The sequence below is a fragment of the Delphinus delphis genome, chromosome 9 (assembly GCF_949987515.2).
Source record: "Delphinus delphis chromosome 9, mDelDel1.2, whole genome shotgun sequence".
NCBI classification, from domain to species: domain Eukaryota; kingdom Metazoa; phylum Chordata; class Mammalia; order Artiodactyla; family Delphinidae; genus Delphinus; species Delphinus delphis.
Genome location: NC_082691.1, coordinates 24363732 through 24377380, shown reverse-complemented (window position 1 = coordinate 24377380; position 13649 = coordinate 24363732). Strand labels below are relative to the sequence as shown.

General features: G+C 43.4%; 1 protein-coding gene across 4 annotated transcripts in view; it reads right to left on the bottom strand.

Annotated features, from left to right (window-relative positions):
* Positions 1 to 13240, bottom strand: part of GNAI1 (G protein subunit alpha i1) — a 90303-nt gene extending 77063 nt beyond the window's left edge. The window contains exons 1-2 of one of the 4 annotated variants that reach the window (XM_060020320.1): positions 13064 to 13240; positions 12393 to 12561 (exon numbers count right to left, since the gene is read on the bottom strand). In XM_060020320.1, coding sequence (XP_059876303.1) covers positions 12393 to 12510 — 118 coding nt within the window. In that variant the 5' untranslated portion in view covers positions 12511 to 12561; positions 13064 to 13240. Of the gene's footprint in view, positions 1 to 12392; positions 12589 to 12655; positions 12984 to 13063 lie in introns of those variants that run through there. The other 3 variants (XM_060020319.2, XM_060020321.2, XM_060020322.2) reach the window with 3 other exon arrangements.
* Positions 13241 to 13649: the final 409 nt, after the last annotated feature.

Sequence of the window (13649 nt, the reverse complement as noted above, 5' to 3'; positions counted from 1 at the left end):
TGAATACAAGTGGTGTACTCTCCAGACGTCACATCGCAAGACTGTAACCCTGGCAGCCACAAGGGACCCAGTGGCCTAGGAGCAAACTGCAGAAGGCAGATGGGGATAAAGGAGGCAGGGAGTCACCTCTATCCTGATCTCCTCTTTGGGCCAAAGTTTCAGGGGTGAATGGTACGTGAGAGAGGATGAGGAGATGGCTAAAGGCAAAGGGGCCTATTTGGGATCCTGGGAGAAGAAAGTCGCCTGGGCAGCAACACATCCACGCAGCCTGGCGGAGACGTACAGTTCTGCCGAGAGAACACCTGAGCTCATCTTCCCCAGCACCGTGGCACCGCCCCAGAATCGATGCAACTCAGAACCTGCAACGTGCTTGAGGGGCTGCAGAAAGCAGAGCACTCAGGGGGCTAAAAGCCTCCCTTCTCAACCTAAGCAGAGACCACGTGAGCAAAGGGTGGAGGGAGGCAAAAAAACAGCACAGGAATAAATAAGTTCAGTGCTGCTGGATGATAAGAAGTAAGGCAGGGAAATAACTAAAATATTTAGAAAATACAGTCAATGGAGATTTTGACTAATGTGGTGTGAAGACAAATAAGAAGTCAAGGACTGGTGGTGCCGGGAGCTTAAGAAGAAGAAAACAGGAAGAAGGAGAAAGTGCAAATAAGTGGGTGAAAGATGATGCCTTCAATTTTGGAACACCATGTTAGGTAAATGAGAAATAAACCTGCCCTCCACCCTCCACCCACAGGACTGAAAGGAAAACTGCAGCCAAGCCAGGGTGCCCAGGATTCACACAGGCCACGTGTTGGTTAATATATGCTCACAAAAAAAAATTACAAGAGGATACAATTTACTTACCATGAGATACAGTCAAGACCCTACAAGTAGCTGAACAGCAAGATTTTTTTTCCAAAAAATCAATTTTTTGCAAAGAGACTACGAAGTAAGTGTAGTATTGATCAAAGTTACTTTTTAAAAAAGATAGAAAATACAATAAGCTATTTTTAAAAGATTAGAAATAGTTTCTAGAAATAAAAATGTCAGCATTAAAAATAAAGACTCAATTATGTTAAAAGGCACATTGGTTGATTACTGAAGAGAGAAGGTAATTAGGACATATCTAAGTAGCACACAAAAAATAGGGAGATAAAAAGCAGGAGAGAGGAGAGAGGTTGAGAGAGAGAAGTTAGAATGAGAAGCCCAAACTAATTATAAAAGAAACTCCAGTGGAGACAGAAAAGTCACAAGATACTATCTCTTTAAAAAAATATATTGATGTGTGTTCCATGAGTGCCTGTGATATTTCCCAATACTTCTGTACCACTGGAAAAGTCCACAACTTTAAAATAAAAAGCAGTTTAAAGACTGAATGGAAGGTGAAAAAGATGGGAATGCAGCCTAATATTTTGAAAAGATTAGATGACAAAATGTGGGATGAAAAATTATTTAAGGAGGGTATGAACAGTTTTGTCTAGATTTTATTACTTTTAATCCTGGGCATGTCTTGAGAATGCTTACGGAGCAGGACACAGGAGTCTTTAAAGAAGCGTGAAGATGGTAGAGAGAATCATGGAGGATGGCAAGGTCCTGAGGGTAAGAAGGGATGAAGGAGTCGGGTGAGTACAGAGCGCTGGCCTAGAGTTGGCGGGGGCACCTTCTCATCAAGTTCCAGCAACTCAACTGACCGGCATCACCGCTTTGTACTGTCACAACACATCTCTTGCAGGCATGTCTTGACATGGTTGCTGATGACATTGACGTGCTCAGTTTGTGAAAACTAAGTGGATCAGTTTTCAAACTGCATAGAAATATGTTATGCTTCAAAAGATTAGCTTCAGAACTACCGATCAGAAGGCAGTTTCCTTCTAACTCCTATCATATTATATTAATCTTAAATGTGGTTTCCTTACAGGTTGCATGCTTCTTAAATACATGAAACGCTATCAAATAAAAGGCACAGGCCCAAACAAGAAAAAATATAATGTACATTAGATAAGTATATTACCAGAAAAAAAAAAAAAAGAATCTGGAGGGTACCTTAGAAAGGCAAGGTAAACAGAGGAATTCCAGGTAATTCAAGGCTAAGTCTTAAGTGACTCTTTTGAAAAATTATTAAAAGGCATAAATACTGTCACAGATTCAATGCTTGTTTCTATTTCAAGGTTACGACCACTTTTCAAGAGATGTTGCTTCTCTTTTAAAAGTAAATTCATTGTAATTCTGGAGTTTTATTAGTAATCTCTTTTGAGTTATCAGTACAAGGAGTTTCAGAAAAGTTTTAAAATTTGTAGGAAATAATCATAAGCTCCCCTGATAAATGGCACATTCATTTGAGTCAACTCAATGTTTCGTAACTTATATCAACAGCTGTGTTTTATTTTCAAGAAAGATAAAAGGAAAGTTTGCAGGAAATTACTACATTTATTCTAAAAATGGGTAATAAAATGGAGAGAAATTACTTTTAAATCATTTGTAAAGTTTTCTAATTACTCAAAATTCATGCTCTATAGAATTCTTAACCTAGCACAGATATTTACCTGGTCTATTCCCAGTGGGGAGTCTGTTAACAGAAATCCAAGCCCCAGAAGGAAGCTGTGGTGGGGTCAGAAACTAGTAATTACAATTGATTTTATACTTTTTGAAATCTTTGCTATGTGCACACCCTCTGCTAAGAAGAGCCAACTAAAGGATTTCATGTCTATGACCATAAATGGATCTATCCACAAGGAGGCAGGGAGGGAGGGCTGATCGCAAAGAGTCTCTAAAGTATTTATATTAACAGCTTATATTTAATAAAAACTTGTGCCAGGTACAACTGCTCTAAGTACTGTAGATACATTAGCTTACCTTGTCCCCAGCCCTATAGGGTAGGTACATTTATTATCTGGAATTTATAGAAAACTGACGCTTAAAGAACTGGATAACTTGCCCAAGGTCTTAAGGAAAACATTTTACAGCCCAAGTTCCTTATACGTGGAAAAAGTAAGAAAACTAAACTATAGATGGCAAAGTCTCCTCTAGATTTCAGGTTTCTGTATAATACAGAGCTTACAACCAATCAGGATTCAAAAGTCTGCTCAGAAATACACGAAGGGGTTTCCCTGGCGGTCCAGTGGTTAAGACTCCGCGCTCCCACTGCAGGAGGTGCGGGTTGGATCACTGGTCGGGGAGCTAAGATCCCGCATGCCGCGAGGCACGGCCAAAAAAAAAAAAAAAGAGAGAGAGAGAAGTACATGATGGCAATGGACAGATCCTTAACTGCTTAATTTCTGAGAGGCATGCTACCTACACCCTCATCCCACAAGATCAACAATGCACACTCCGATATTACAGCTCATGTCCCTGGGTATCTGTTTATACCACTTCTTCCCCATTTTCCCTTATAAGGAGTTATCTTTATGCACACATTTTCTTTCCCTAAGTAGTCTGTAAATTCTCCTAAGGATTTAGTAAACTTAAGACATAACTGGATACCAAAAACATGAAAGACACTTTACAAATGCCACCAATGACAATTCTCACCACACAAGGACAGGCAAAGACCTCCCTGGTGGGGCAGTGGTTAAGAATCCGCCTGCCAATGCAGGGGACACGGGTTCGAGCCCTGGTCCGGGAAGATCCCACATGCCGCGGAGCAACTAGGCCCATGCGCCACAACTACTGAGCCTGCGCACCAGAACTACTTAGCCTGAACGCTGCAACTACTGAAGCCCACGTGCTACAACTACTGAAGCCCGCACGCCTAGAGCCCATGCTCCACAACAAGAGAAGCCACCACGATGAGAAGCCCACATACCGCAACGAACAGTAGCCCCGGCTTGCTGCAACTCGAAAAGCCCGTGCGCAGCAACAAAGGCCCAACATAGCCAAAAATATAAATAAATAAATTTATTTAAAAAAAAAGGACAGGCAAGACATAAACAGACCATGGTGAGCTTCTGAGTGCCCTGCTGACTCCAGAAAGCCAGAGTTACACATAATCGCATCATCCTGTAGGACAGATATGGTGGTTGTGAGAATATATTTAATGCCTTGTTATTAAGAAAGCATTCAGAACAACAAAGCATTCAAATAACATGTGGAGTAGCAATGTAACAATCCTGTTAAAAACAATGTGTTCAGAATATACAAAAATCACGTTTCACTCCACCACTTAATTTACCAAGAGTCAAAATATTTTTCTGATCATGCAGCAAGAATTTGTTCCTCCAAATTAATTTTATTTTTCAGAACTCTGTTAGGAATAATGTAGTAGGCTTTAGTTACTCTAAGTAGCAAGCTAAGAAACATATAAATGGGGATACAATGGGCCTAAATTTACTAAAATTACCCAAAGCCCAAGGAAAATGTAGCAACTTTTTCCCTTTAAAAGACTATTACTCAAGGGGCTTCCCTGGTGACACAGTGGTTAACAGTCTGCCTGCCAAGGCAGGGGACACGGGTTAGAGCCCTGGTCCGGGAAGATCCCACATGCCGCGGAGCAACTAAGCCCGTGCGTCACAACTACTGAGCCTGTGCTCTAGAGCCTGCGAGCCACAACTACTGAGCCTGCGTGCCACAACTACTGAGGCCCGTGTGCCTGGAGCCTGTGCTCTGCAACAAGAGAAGCCACCGCCATGAGAAGCCCGTGCACTGCAATGAAGAGCAGCCCCCGCTCGCTGCAACTAGAGAAAGCCTGTGCACAGCAGCGAAGACCCAACACAGCCAAAAATAAAAAATTAAATAAATTAAAAAAACAAAAATAAAAAAAGACTATTACTCAAAATTAATCATTTAATTAGTCACTCATTTAATTACCATTTATGAAAAGACTAGTATGTGCCACCTCATTAGGTGATAAACAAGCTGGACAGGATTCGTGCTCTGACGAGCCAATCCCCATGGAGAGATGCAACAGACAATCAAAAAGTAAAGGCACAAGATGATTTCAAAACGGTCTAATTTGGAAGGGAGAGCAAAGAAGACTAATTTAGACTGGATGGTCAGGAAAAACTTCACTGAAGAGGAGGCAAACAAAGGAAAGTCTTATTGGTTCACACTAATCCTCAAGTGAAATACCATGAGTTCAATAAGAAACACCAGAAACTGGTGGTTTTGCTATTACCATAACAGTCACATAAATTATAAGGGACCAAAGAATATAAAATTACCATCGTTATGCATTCCCTAAATTTATACATGAGGTATCAGGGTATCTGGAAGTAGGGTGTTGCCACAACAAACACTAAAAATGTGGAAATGGCTTTAGAATTAAGCAATGGGTAGAAGCTGAAAGAATTTTGAGGACCATGATAGAAAAAGCCTAGATTGCCTTGACACGCTGTTAAAAACACAGATGTTAACGGCTCCCCTGGTGAGAGCTCAAAAGAAAGTGAGGAACATGGCAGAGAAAACTAAATACGGTCATGAACAGACTGTTGGTAGATATGTGGACTTTACATGTGCTGCTGGTGAGGACTTGGGATGGAAAGGAGGAACATATTATTAGAAACTAGAGGAAAGAGGATCCTTGTTATTTTGTGGCAAAGCGTAAGTGAATTATGTCCTGCAGTTATGTGGAAAGCAGAACTTGTAAACTATAAATCTGAATATTTAGACAAGGAGATTTCCAAGCAAATTGTTGAAGTTGTGGCCTGATTTTTTCTTACCGGTTATAGTAAAATGGGAGAGGAAAAGATAAATTAGAAGAGTACCTAATGTGATGAATTGGGAGATTGGGATAGACATATATACACTAATATGTATAAAATGGATAACTAATAAGAACCTGCTGTATAAAAAATAAAACAAAAAAAAAAAGGGTACAAAATGAAAGAATGCTCTCAGATCACCATCATACAGGCAAGAAACAGGCTGATAACATTACTCTGCTACAAACATGTGCTACCTTTGATTGAAAAGGAAGGATGACTTGAAGGGCAGAGTCCAGAGGCCAGAAACTCAAGCAGCGTCACCAAGACTATCTGTAGGCCTTGAAACCTAAAGTAGTTTGGAAAGTGCACAGGACTGAATACTCACTCCTTTTTCTTTCCACTTTCTCCCTTTCTGAACGAGAGTGACTATAACTGGTATCCTGTGCCTGCTCTATCACTGTGCCCTCCTACTGTATTCTAGGAGCAGGTAATGTGTTTTCTAGCTTCACAGGTTCACAGAGAGAAAGAAATTTGGTCCCAGTATGGATTATAAGGAGAATCTCACCCATACCAGAGTTAGATTCTGAGATCTGGATGAGATTTTGGATGTTGAGTTGATGCTGTAAGGGGATGAGACTTTGGGAGATGTTGGGACAGGATAAGTGCATTTTCCATGAGGGCAGACTAAAGTAGACAGAACAATAGCCCCCAAAGATGCCCATGCCCCCAGTCCCTGGAACCTGTGAGCATGTTATCCTACACGGCAAAGTGCGGATGTGATTAAGATAAGGATCCTGAGATGAGTCTGTTATCCTGGATTATCTGGGTGTGCCCAACTTAATGACAAAGGCCCTTAGAAGTGAAGGAGGGAGACAGGAGAGTAATGCTACATGAGAAAGACGCCACTAGCCATTGCTAGCTTTGAAGATGAAGAGGCCAGGAGACAATGAAAGCAGGTAGCTTCCAGATCAGGGGTCCCCAGCCCCCAGGCCGCAGACCGAGAGCGGTCTGAGGCCTGTCAGGAACCCGGCCACAGCAGGAGGTGAACGGCAGGCAACCTGCCGCTCCCCACTGCTCACGTTACCGCCCGAATCACCTCCCTGCCACCCCGCAACGCCCGTGCAAAAACTGTCTTCCACAAAACCGGTCCCTGGTTCCAAAGAGGTTGGGGACCGCTTCTCTAGACAGAGGTTGGAAAAAGCAAATATACGGATTCTCTTCTACAACCTGCAAAAGAAAAGCGGCCCGGCTGACACCTTGATTTTAGCTTGGTGTAACCTTCTGACCTACAGAAACGTAAGTTAATAAATTGTGCATCGTTTTAAGCCACTAAGTTATGGTAACGAACATTTCGTTTTTAAATTATTTTTGCCCCATTTCTGTTAAGATTTTTAACCCTATTTCTGTTAAAGTTTTTAATTAGTATTTAACAAATTACGACAGAAAGCAGCCTAAGCGCTACAAGATTAGGTGCAGTTGACCTTAGCTCATTCAACTCAAATGCCATCCGGGATCTGAGCTTCACCAATGTCACACTCCGGGAAGTCAGACATTGGGTAACTGCGTGCCAGAACATGTGACCAAGAAATTTATGCGTCCTAGAAATGTGACAGATACATCAGGTCCTCCCATGTGAATCTGTGGTATCTTGAATTTTCCAAGGCAGAGAGAAATGCATAAGAAAATACAAATTAAGATCGTGGTTGGATACTCAATTTTTGTCTAAAAATTACAGCGATCTTTTTCAGGTTTGAATAACATCTTCGACTAAATCCTATAATGTAGGTATTGTATTTCCTATCATTGATAAGTTAACAAGATTCATGCTCTTTATAGCTAAGAGGCCAAAAATAAAGAGTAAAAAAACTGAGATCTATCCTTACCAAAAGAAATTAAGGACTGACACTACACTATAACACTATAACAACATAGAAGACCCTCCTCCAATGAATATCCATTGTCATTTTCTTGAATTTATCTAACCCGTCAAATAAATATAACGACTGAGAAAAGTTCTTATAAATATGAAAAAAAATCTTAAACCAAACAACTTACTTTTAGATACCGCACGCTTACTTTGGTTGTCATTTACTTTTACTGTTCCCTTTTTGTTTACATTCCCATCAATACTGAAAATGGCAAAGTATAAGGTTTATATTTTAGGTAAATCCTAATCCTACACAAGATGCTAACATAACTAAGAACTAAATATGCTCATGACAAAAGGAAAGGGTTGTTACGATGACCTACAAAGATCCTGCCCCTGAAGTCTCACGCTAGTGTGGGAAGCAGGCGGGGCATAAAGCTAACTCACACTAGAAACCAGAGTGCAAATGTGCTCCGCCATATGCCAACTATTCCTGTTTGGAGAAGGACGGTGCCCTGAGGAAAAGAGTATGAGGCTAGAGGGAAGCCAGGTCTAGGAGAAAGTTTTTATTCTGCAGTCAATGGAGAAGTCAAGAATGGTTTTCCGAGCAAGACATTAGCATGATACCTACTGCAGGCTAGAGGCAAAGACCAGAAGCAGGAAAGTCTACTGGAACTAGGCTGCCAGAGGCAGAGGAGAACTTGAACTATAAAAGTGAGAAGGAAAAACGAAAGATACAGAAAAACCAGCACTTTCAAAACATATGTTAACACCACCTGTGGCTTCTAGTAAAGTAATTGCTAATACAAAGTAGGTGAGGGAGAGAGAAGCACATAACCCCTGTAGAAATACCATATCCATTCACTCACTCAAGGAAAGGGGCTTTCTGACATCTAAGATCCTGAGCCAACTCTAAGGAAACGGCTAAAGCGATGCAAAATCAAAAGTTCTGCAATGCCAGAATTTCTCAACTAGGGAAGTCACAGGGCAAGTTTAAAGAAAGCCAAAAACATGAACGGTTTAGTTTCTCAAATAGCTGGTGGGTGGTAGCAATGTAAAAATATTCACCAAGCAGAAGAGATCCAGTCCCTCACCTCATTTTAAGAAGTTAAAGAGATAAAGGGTATGGATTTGTATTTGTTTGTGGGGATGAGTTCAGTGGAGGGAAGGATAATGGGTGGAGAGAAGGATAATGGGAGGAGTAAAGGAGAATACAAGCGCAAAACTTCAAAGTGAAGAGACTTCCCTGGTGGCGCAGTGGTTAAGAATCCGCCTGCCAATGCAGGGGACATGGGTTCGAGCCCCGGTCCGGGAAAATCCCACATGCCGCAGAGCACCTAAGCCCCTGCACCACAACTACTGAGCCTGTGGTCTAGAGCCTGTGAGCCATAACTACTGAGCCCGCATGCCACAACTACTGAGCCTGCTTGCCACAACTACTGAAGCCCGCACACCTAGAGCCCGAGCTCTGCAACGAGAAGCCACTGCAGTGAGAAGCCTGTGCACCACGACAAAGAGTAGCCCCCGTCTGCCGCAACTAGAGAAAGCCCACGCATAGCAACGAAGACCCAATGCAACCATAAATAAATAAATTAATTAAATAAATAAATTTCAAAAACTAGAAAAAGAAACTCCAGAGTGAAATAATTTAAGAACAATTAATTCATAAAAATTTTACTTGTATGTACCCTACCCTCATATATCTTTGAAAATTACCGTAAGATATTTAATAAGTACCCATATGTACAATGTAGTCTCACTGAAACAACAACCTAGGCCTAATGCTATACCCTTAAAAGGATAAGTTGTAACATCCTCAAAGATATAACAATAAATGTTTTCTCTTGAGACAATCAGCCATATACAATGGAAAGAAAACTTTAATTATTAAAATAAGTTTCATTATTTAGGATTATTATTCTAATACTAAAGCCTGAAAGCTAAATCTTTAGAACCACTCAAACCCTGACCTGATTTCCTTTAGGTCAAGGATTAGACTAAGTCCTCTTTTTTTTTTTAAGGCCTAATTCACTGCTCCTAATAAGGATAGTGAAATCTCTCTGAGTTAAAAATATATATATATACACACACACACACACACACACAATATATACATACACATATATCTACATATATAGTATATATACACATATATGTATAAAATAGACATCCAGTGCCCAAATCTTTGCATGTGTCTTATACCCGAATCTCTCAACCCAATGTCTAAAATGACAACACATGCCTTAAGAAAAATGAAATACAATGAACTATTTACTATACCATCTTAAATGTGCTGTATACCTTAAATGAAAAAAAAATCATTTGATTAGGAAAAAAAAATAAGTGAAGAGGAGGAAAATCTGATATAAACAGAATTGACATTGGTTATAGGTTACCTAGAGACCATTTTACATTTCACATTTCAACTGATTCAGTTGCCGTGTTTTACATGGACTGATTTCACTGAGCTCCTTACACGTATAACTTTAAACCTCCAAAAAGGAACCAAAGGTCAACCCTCCACTGCTAAAGTCAAACTTGGAAAAAGAAAAATGTTTTCAAACATTCCAAGAATAAGCCAACATTCTGTTTATAGGAACTAGAATGCTGGAACTCTGGGCAAAAGGGTAGAGCAGAATGGGAGTAAGACAGACAAAGAGGATGACTGCTGGGCCAACAAGACAGGGATGCGGTGACGGGAATTTCTACAGAGAAAAGGTGTAGGGAACAGCAAGAGACTAAAGCTAGAAAAGAGAGCTGAAGAAATTCAGTTACCTGAAGATTTGTAAATCACTGTGAAAGCTTTCTAATGTTATTGGTATGGAGAAAAAAATTCCCTAACTTCAGAAAATCGCAACTCTGCTACACCTTTCTCACGGCTCTCACTATAGTTCGTGGTAGAGATGCAACTTTGGGTTCTGTGTTACACATTGAAGTATATTTAATTGTTAGTCTAGAACAGTGATTCTCAGTCAAGATTAAATTTTGCCCCCAGGGGACGTTTGGGGGATATCTGGAGACTTTTCTGGGTCACGAGTGGATGGGGGCTGCTCCTGGCATCTAAAAGGTGGGTGCCAAAGATTCTGCTTAACATCCTACAATGCACAAGACAGCCCGCACAACAAAGAATTATTCCACCCAAAACATCAACAGTGCTGAAGTTGAGAAACACTGATCTCTTCTGAATATAAGCAAAAGCCAACTTGTCGGACCTTGATCCTAGGCCATCTCTCTCTAACAGACATCTATGTAAAGCATAAAACAACACCAGAGGACTCATTTTCCAATGCTTTAAACATGGTGGATGGCTGACTCAAACTCAGAGTCACACAACACACTGAAATAATATAACAGCAGGAGTGCAGAAACTGCAGGAAAAGAACTTTTCAACCCTTTTTTCCATTTTTGTCGCAAGCACATTGAATTCGGAAGAGGAGGACCTACACGTTTCCATACAAAGGTGTGTCTCTTCTGTGCTCAATACGCTAAAATACACTGACTTCCTCAAAAGACAATATTTCTCATTAATGTAAAAACCTAAGTAAACAGTATTAACTGAGAAAGATTTACGTTGGGGCGCGGGGGTGCAGAAAACCACCAGGTCTTTAAAATGCAAAGTTATTTCACAGTTACTTGCAGAATGACTCAGATCATTATTACTTTTAGTCATGCCAAGTTTGCTGCTTCTAAGCCTACTAGTAATGGAGAAAAAACCCACCATTTTTCCTGCAGTCATTAAACCAATGAAACAGAAGCTTACCGAAAACAGGTTTGTGCGATAGTATTTGTTTTATTGTAACTGTTACAAAAATAAAAGCAGTCGCTGCCAGTGCAAATAAAGATTCTGAGAAATCTTTCACCTACTTCACTGCCTACAGGGTGTGTTTGGGGGGTACGGGGATGCAAACAAAAGAAAACCCTAACTCACACATCAACAAATCTTAAGCTGCGGGTATTTTCCTAATGTATCCCTTAATCAAAATCCTGGCTTACTGTTTTTACGTTCCCTCCCTTCAAACAACTGCAAAAGACCTCCACAGAGCGTTTCACCAGGAGTACAATACTAAGAACAAATCAGAGCCTTGCGTGTACCTGGCAAATCTCATTCATCTGAAGCCGTGGCAGCAGAAAAGAGAATCCTGTTGTCCAATGTGACCCACTCAAACCTTTCACAACGGTTTTCACCGCTCGAGTATCATTTTTGAAGCCAGTGTGACCTAACTTTGATGGTTTCCATGTCCCCACCGTAATAAAAATCCAGCGTCCAGCATAGCCTACTTCCTTACGCAAGAGAAATATAATCAGTGCTCCCCTAACACTTACTGAGTCGCCACAGGAAGTTCAACAGAAAAACACAATTCAACCCTACGGAGACCCCACAAAAGGTGCACTGATTTCACAAAACGTGGCACTCGTGACATGAGGAAACCACAACCGCGATACGACACCTTGTAGAAAGGGTTTTCGCGCGGGGGAGGGGTGGAGGGTAGGATGTGCTTTTACTTCCTTGTAGCCAGTGCCCTTTCATCTTCACAAAGCTGAGCTAACTTCAGAGAAAAGGGGCTCCTCGCGATCCGCTCCTCGGCTCCTGGCGGGATCCACACCGAGGCACGCGAGTGAAGCCCCTGCTCCCCGCGGGCGAGTTTCCCCCAGCCAAGGGAACAGAGAAGAAGGGGACCGGGGAGAGGGGCACCCGCCTCGGCTCTGCGCCGCGCCGAACAAGCTCACGCTCCGAAAGCATCCTCGGGCGCTACAAGACGAGCCCTCCGCCGCTTTGGCACGTCCCCTCCGGGCTTCCCAGTGCCGAGGAGCCCGCGCCCAGCACACCCGCCAGACTCCCTGGCCCCAGGCCGGCTGGGGGCCCCCGTCCGCCAACCCGGCCCGGCCGCCCTTACCGAGCAGCAGCAGCTTGACCTCGCGCGCCGCCTTCTCGCCATCCTCGCGGAGGTTCCGGTCGATCATCTTACTCCGCTCCACCGCCGCCTTGTCCTCGGCGCTCAGCGTACAGCCCATTGTGCCAGGAGCGAGAGCTGGCCGCCGCTCCCTTCAAGTCCGGCGCGCTGCCTTGAAACACAGGTGAATTCTTTCTTCCTGGATGCCGGCGTTCGAATTCCTCCCGACGCCGGCCACACCACCCCCACCCACTTCCGAAACGGACCTAGGGAAGCGCTGTCTGCGAAGGAGCTAGCAGCACCGCGCAGCTCTTGCCTACGGCCGGGCTCCGCGCCTCGCTTCTCTCCGCGGCCCCGAAGTCTTGCGTTTCCAGGCTCTGGGTACAGCCACCGGTGGCCTCCTGCTGGTGGCCGCGCCGCAACCTCTAGAAGCCCGGCGCTGCTCGGCGTCCGCGCGCCGCCGCGGCCCCGCCCCTGCTCGCCCCTCCCGCCGCCCCGCGACCACTCCCAGAGCGCGCGCCCGAACACGAGCCCTCGGACATTACCCCCTCGGACGGGTGCGCGCGCCCACGCTGCCGCGGACGCCGGCGCTCCACAGCCCCAGAGGGCCGGCGACCGCGCGCGCCCTTGGGGAGCGCCCCCGGAAGGCCGAACGTCGCGGCGAGGTCCCCTACCTTAATTCCTCCGCGGGAGTGTGATAATTTCTTCCCGTTTACTCACACCCAGGGATGTGTTCGGACCTGCCCCTTAGGGGTGCGGGTGGGAGAGCTGCCAAAGTTGGAAACCGAAAAAAGCCAGTCCTGGGCGTTTGAGCATGCCCAGCTCAGGCAGGCGCGCGAGGGTTTTTCCAAATGTAAACGCGTGTCAGCTGGCCTTCAGGGGTGAGGGAAATAGAGGGAGCTGGGGCCGGGAATGGAACCGTGGAGAAAGCAGAGAGGGTAAAGTGGGGAACAGAAAAGTCTGGGGACGATAGGAGGTCAACTTTCTTCCGCTTTTTTCATTTTTCCTTCTCTCCTCCCTCCTTCCATCCACTCTCACGTCCCTTTCCACAAGCAAAGAACATTTTGAAGGATTTCCTCAAACCTGAGAAAATGTAAGATAAAGAATCAAAGAGCATATTTTTTTCTCCTATCCATGCAATTTTATGTGCCATAAATTTTATTCAGAAAGTCTTTTCCATACTGTGTCCATTCATCCCACTTTCAAAATTATCCACAAAATGTCCAAGGATTGCCAAAATGATGGGATACTCTACAGCAT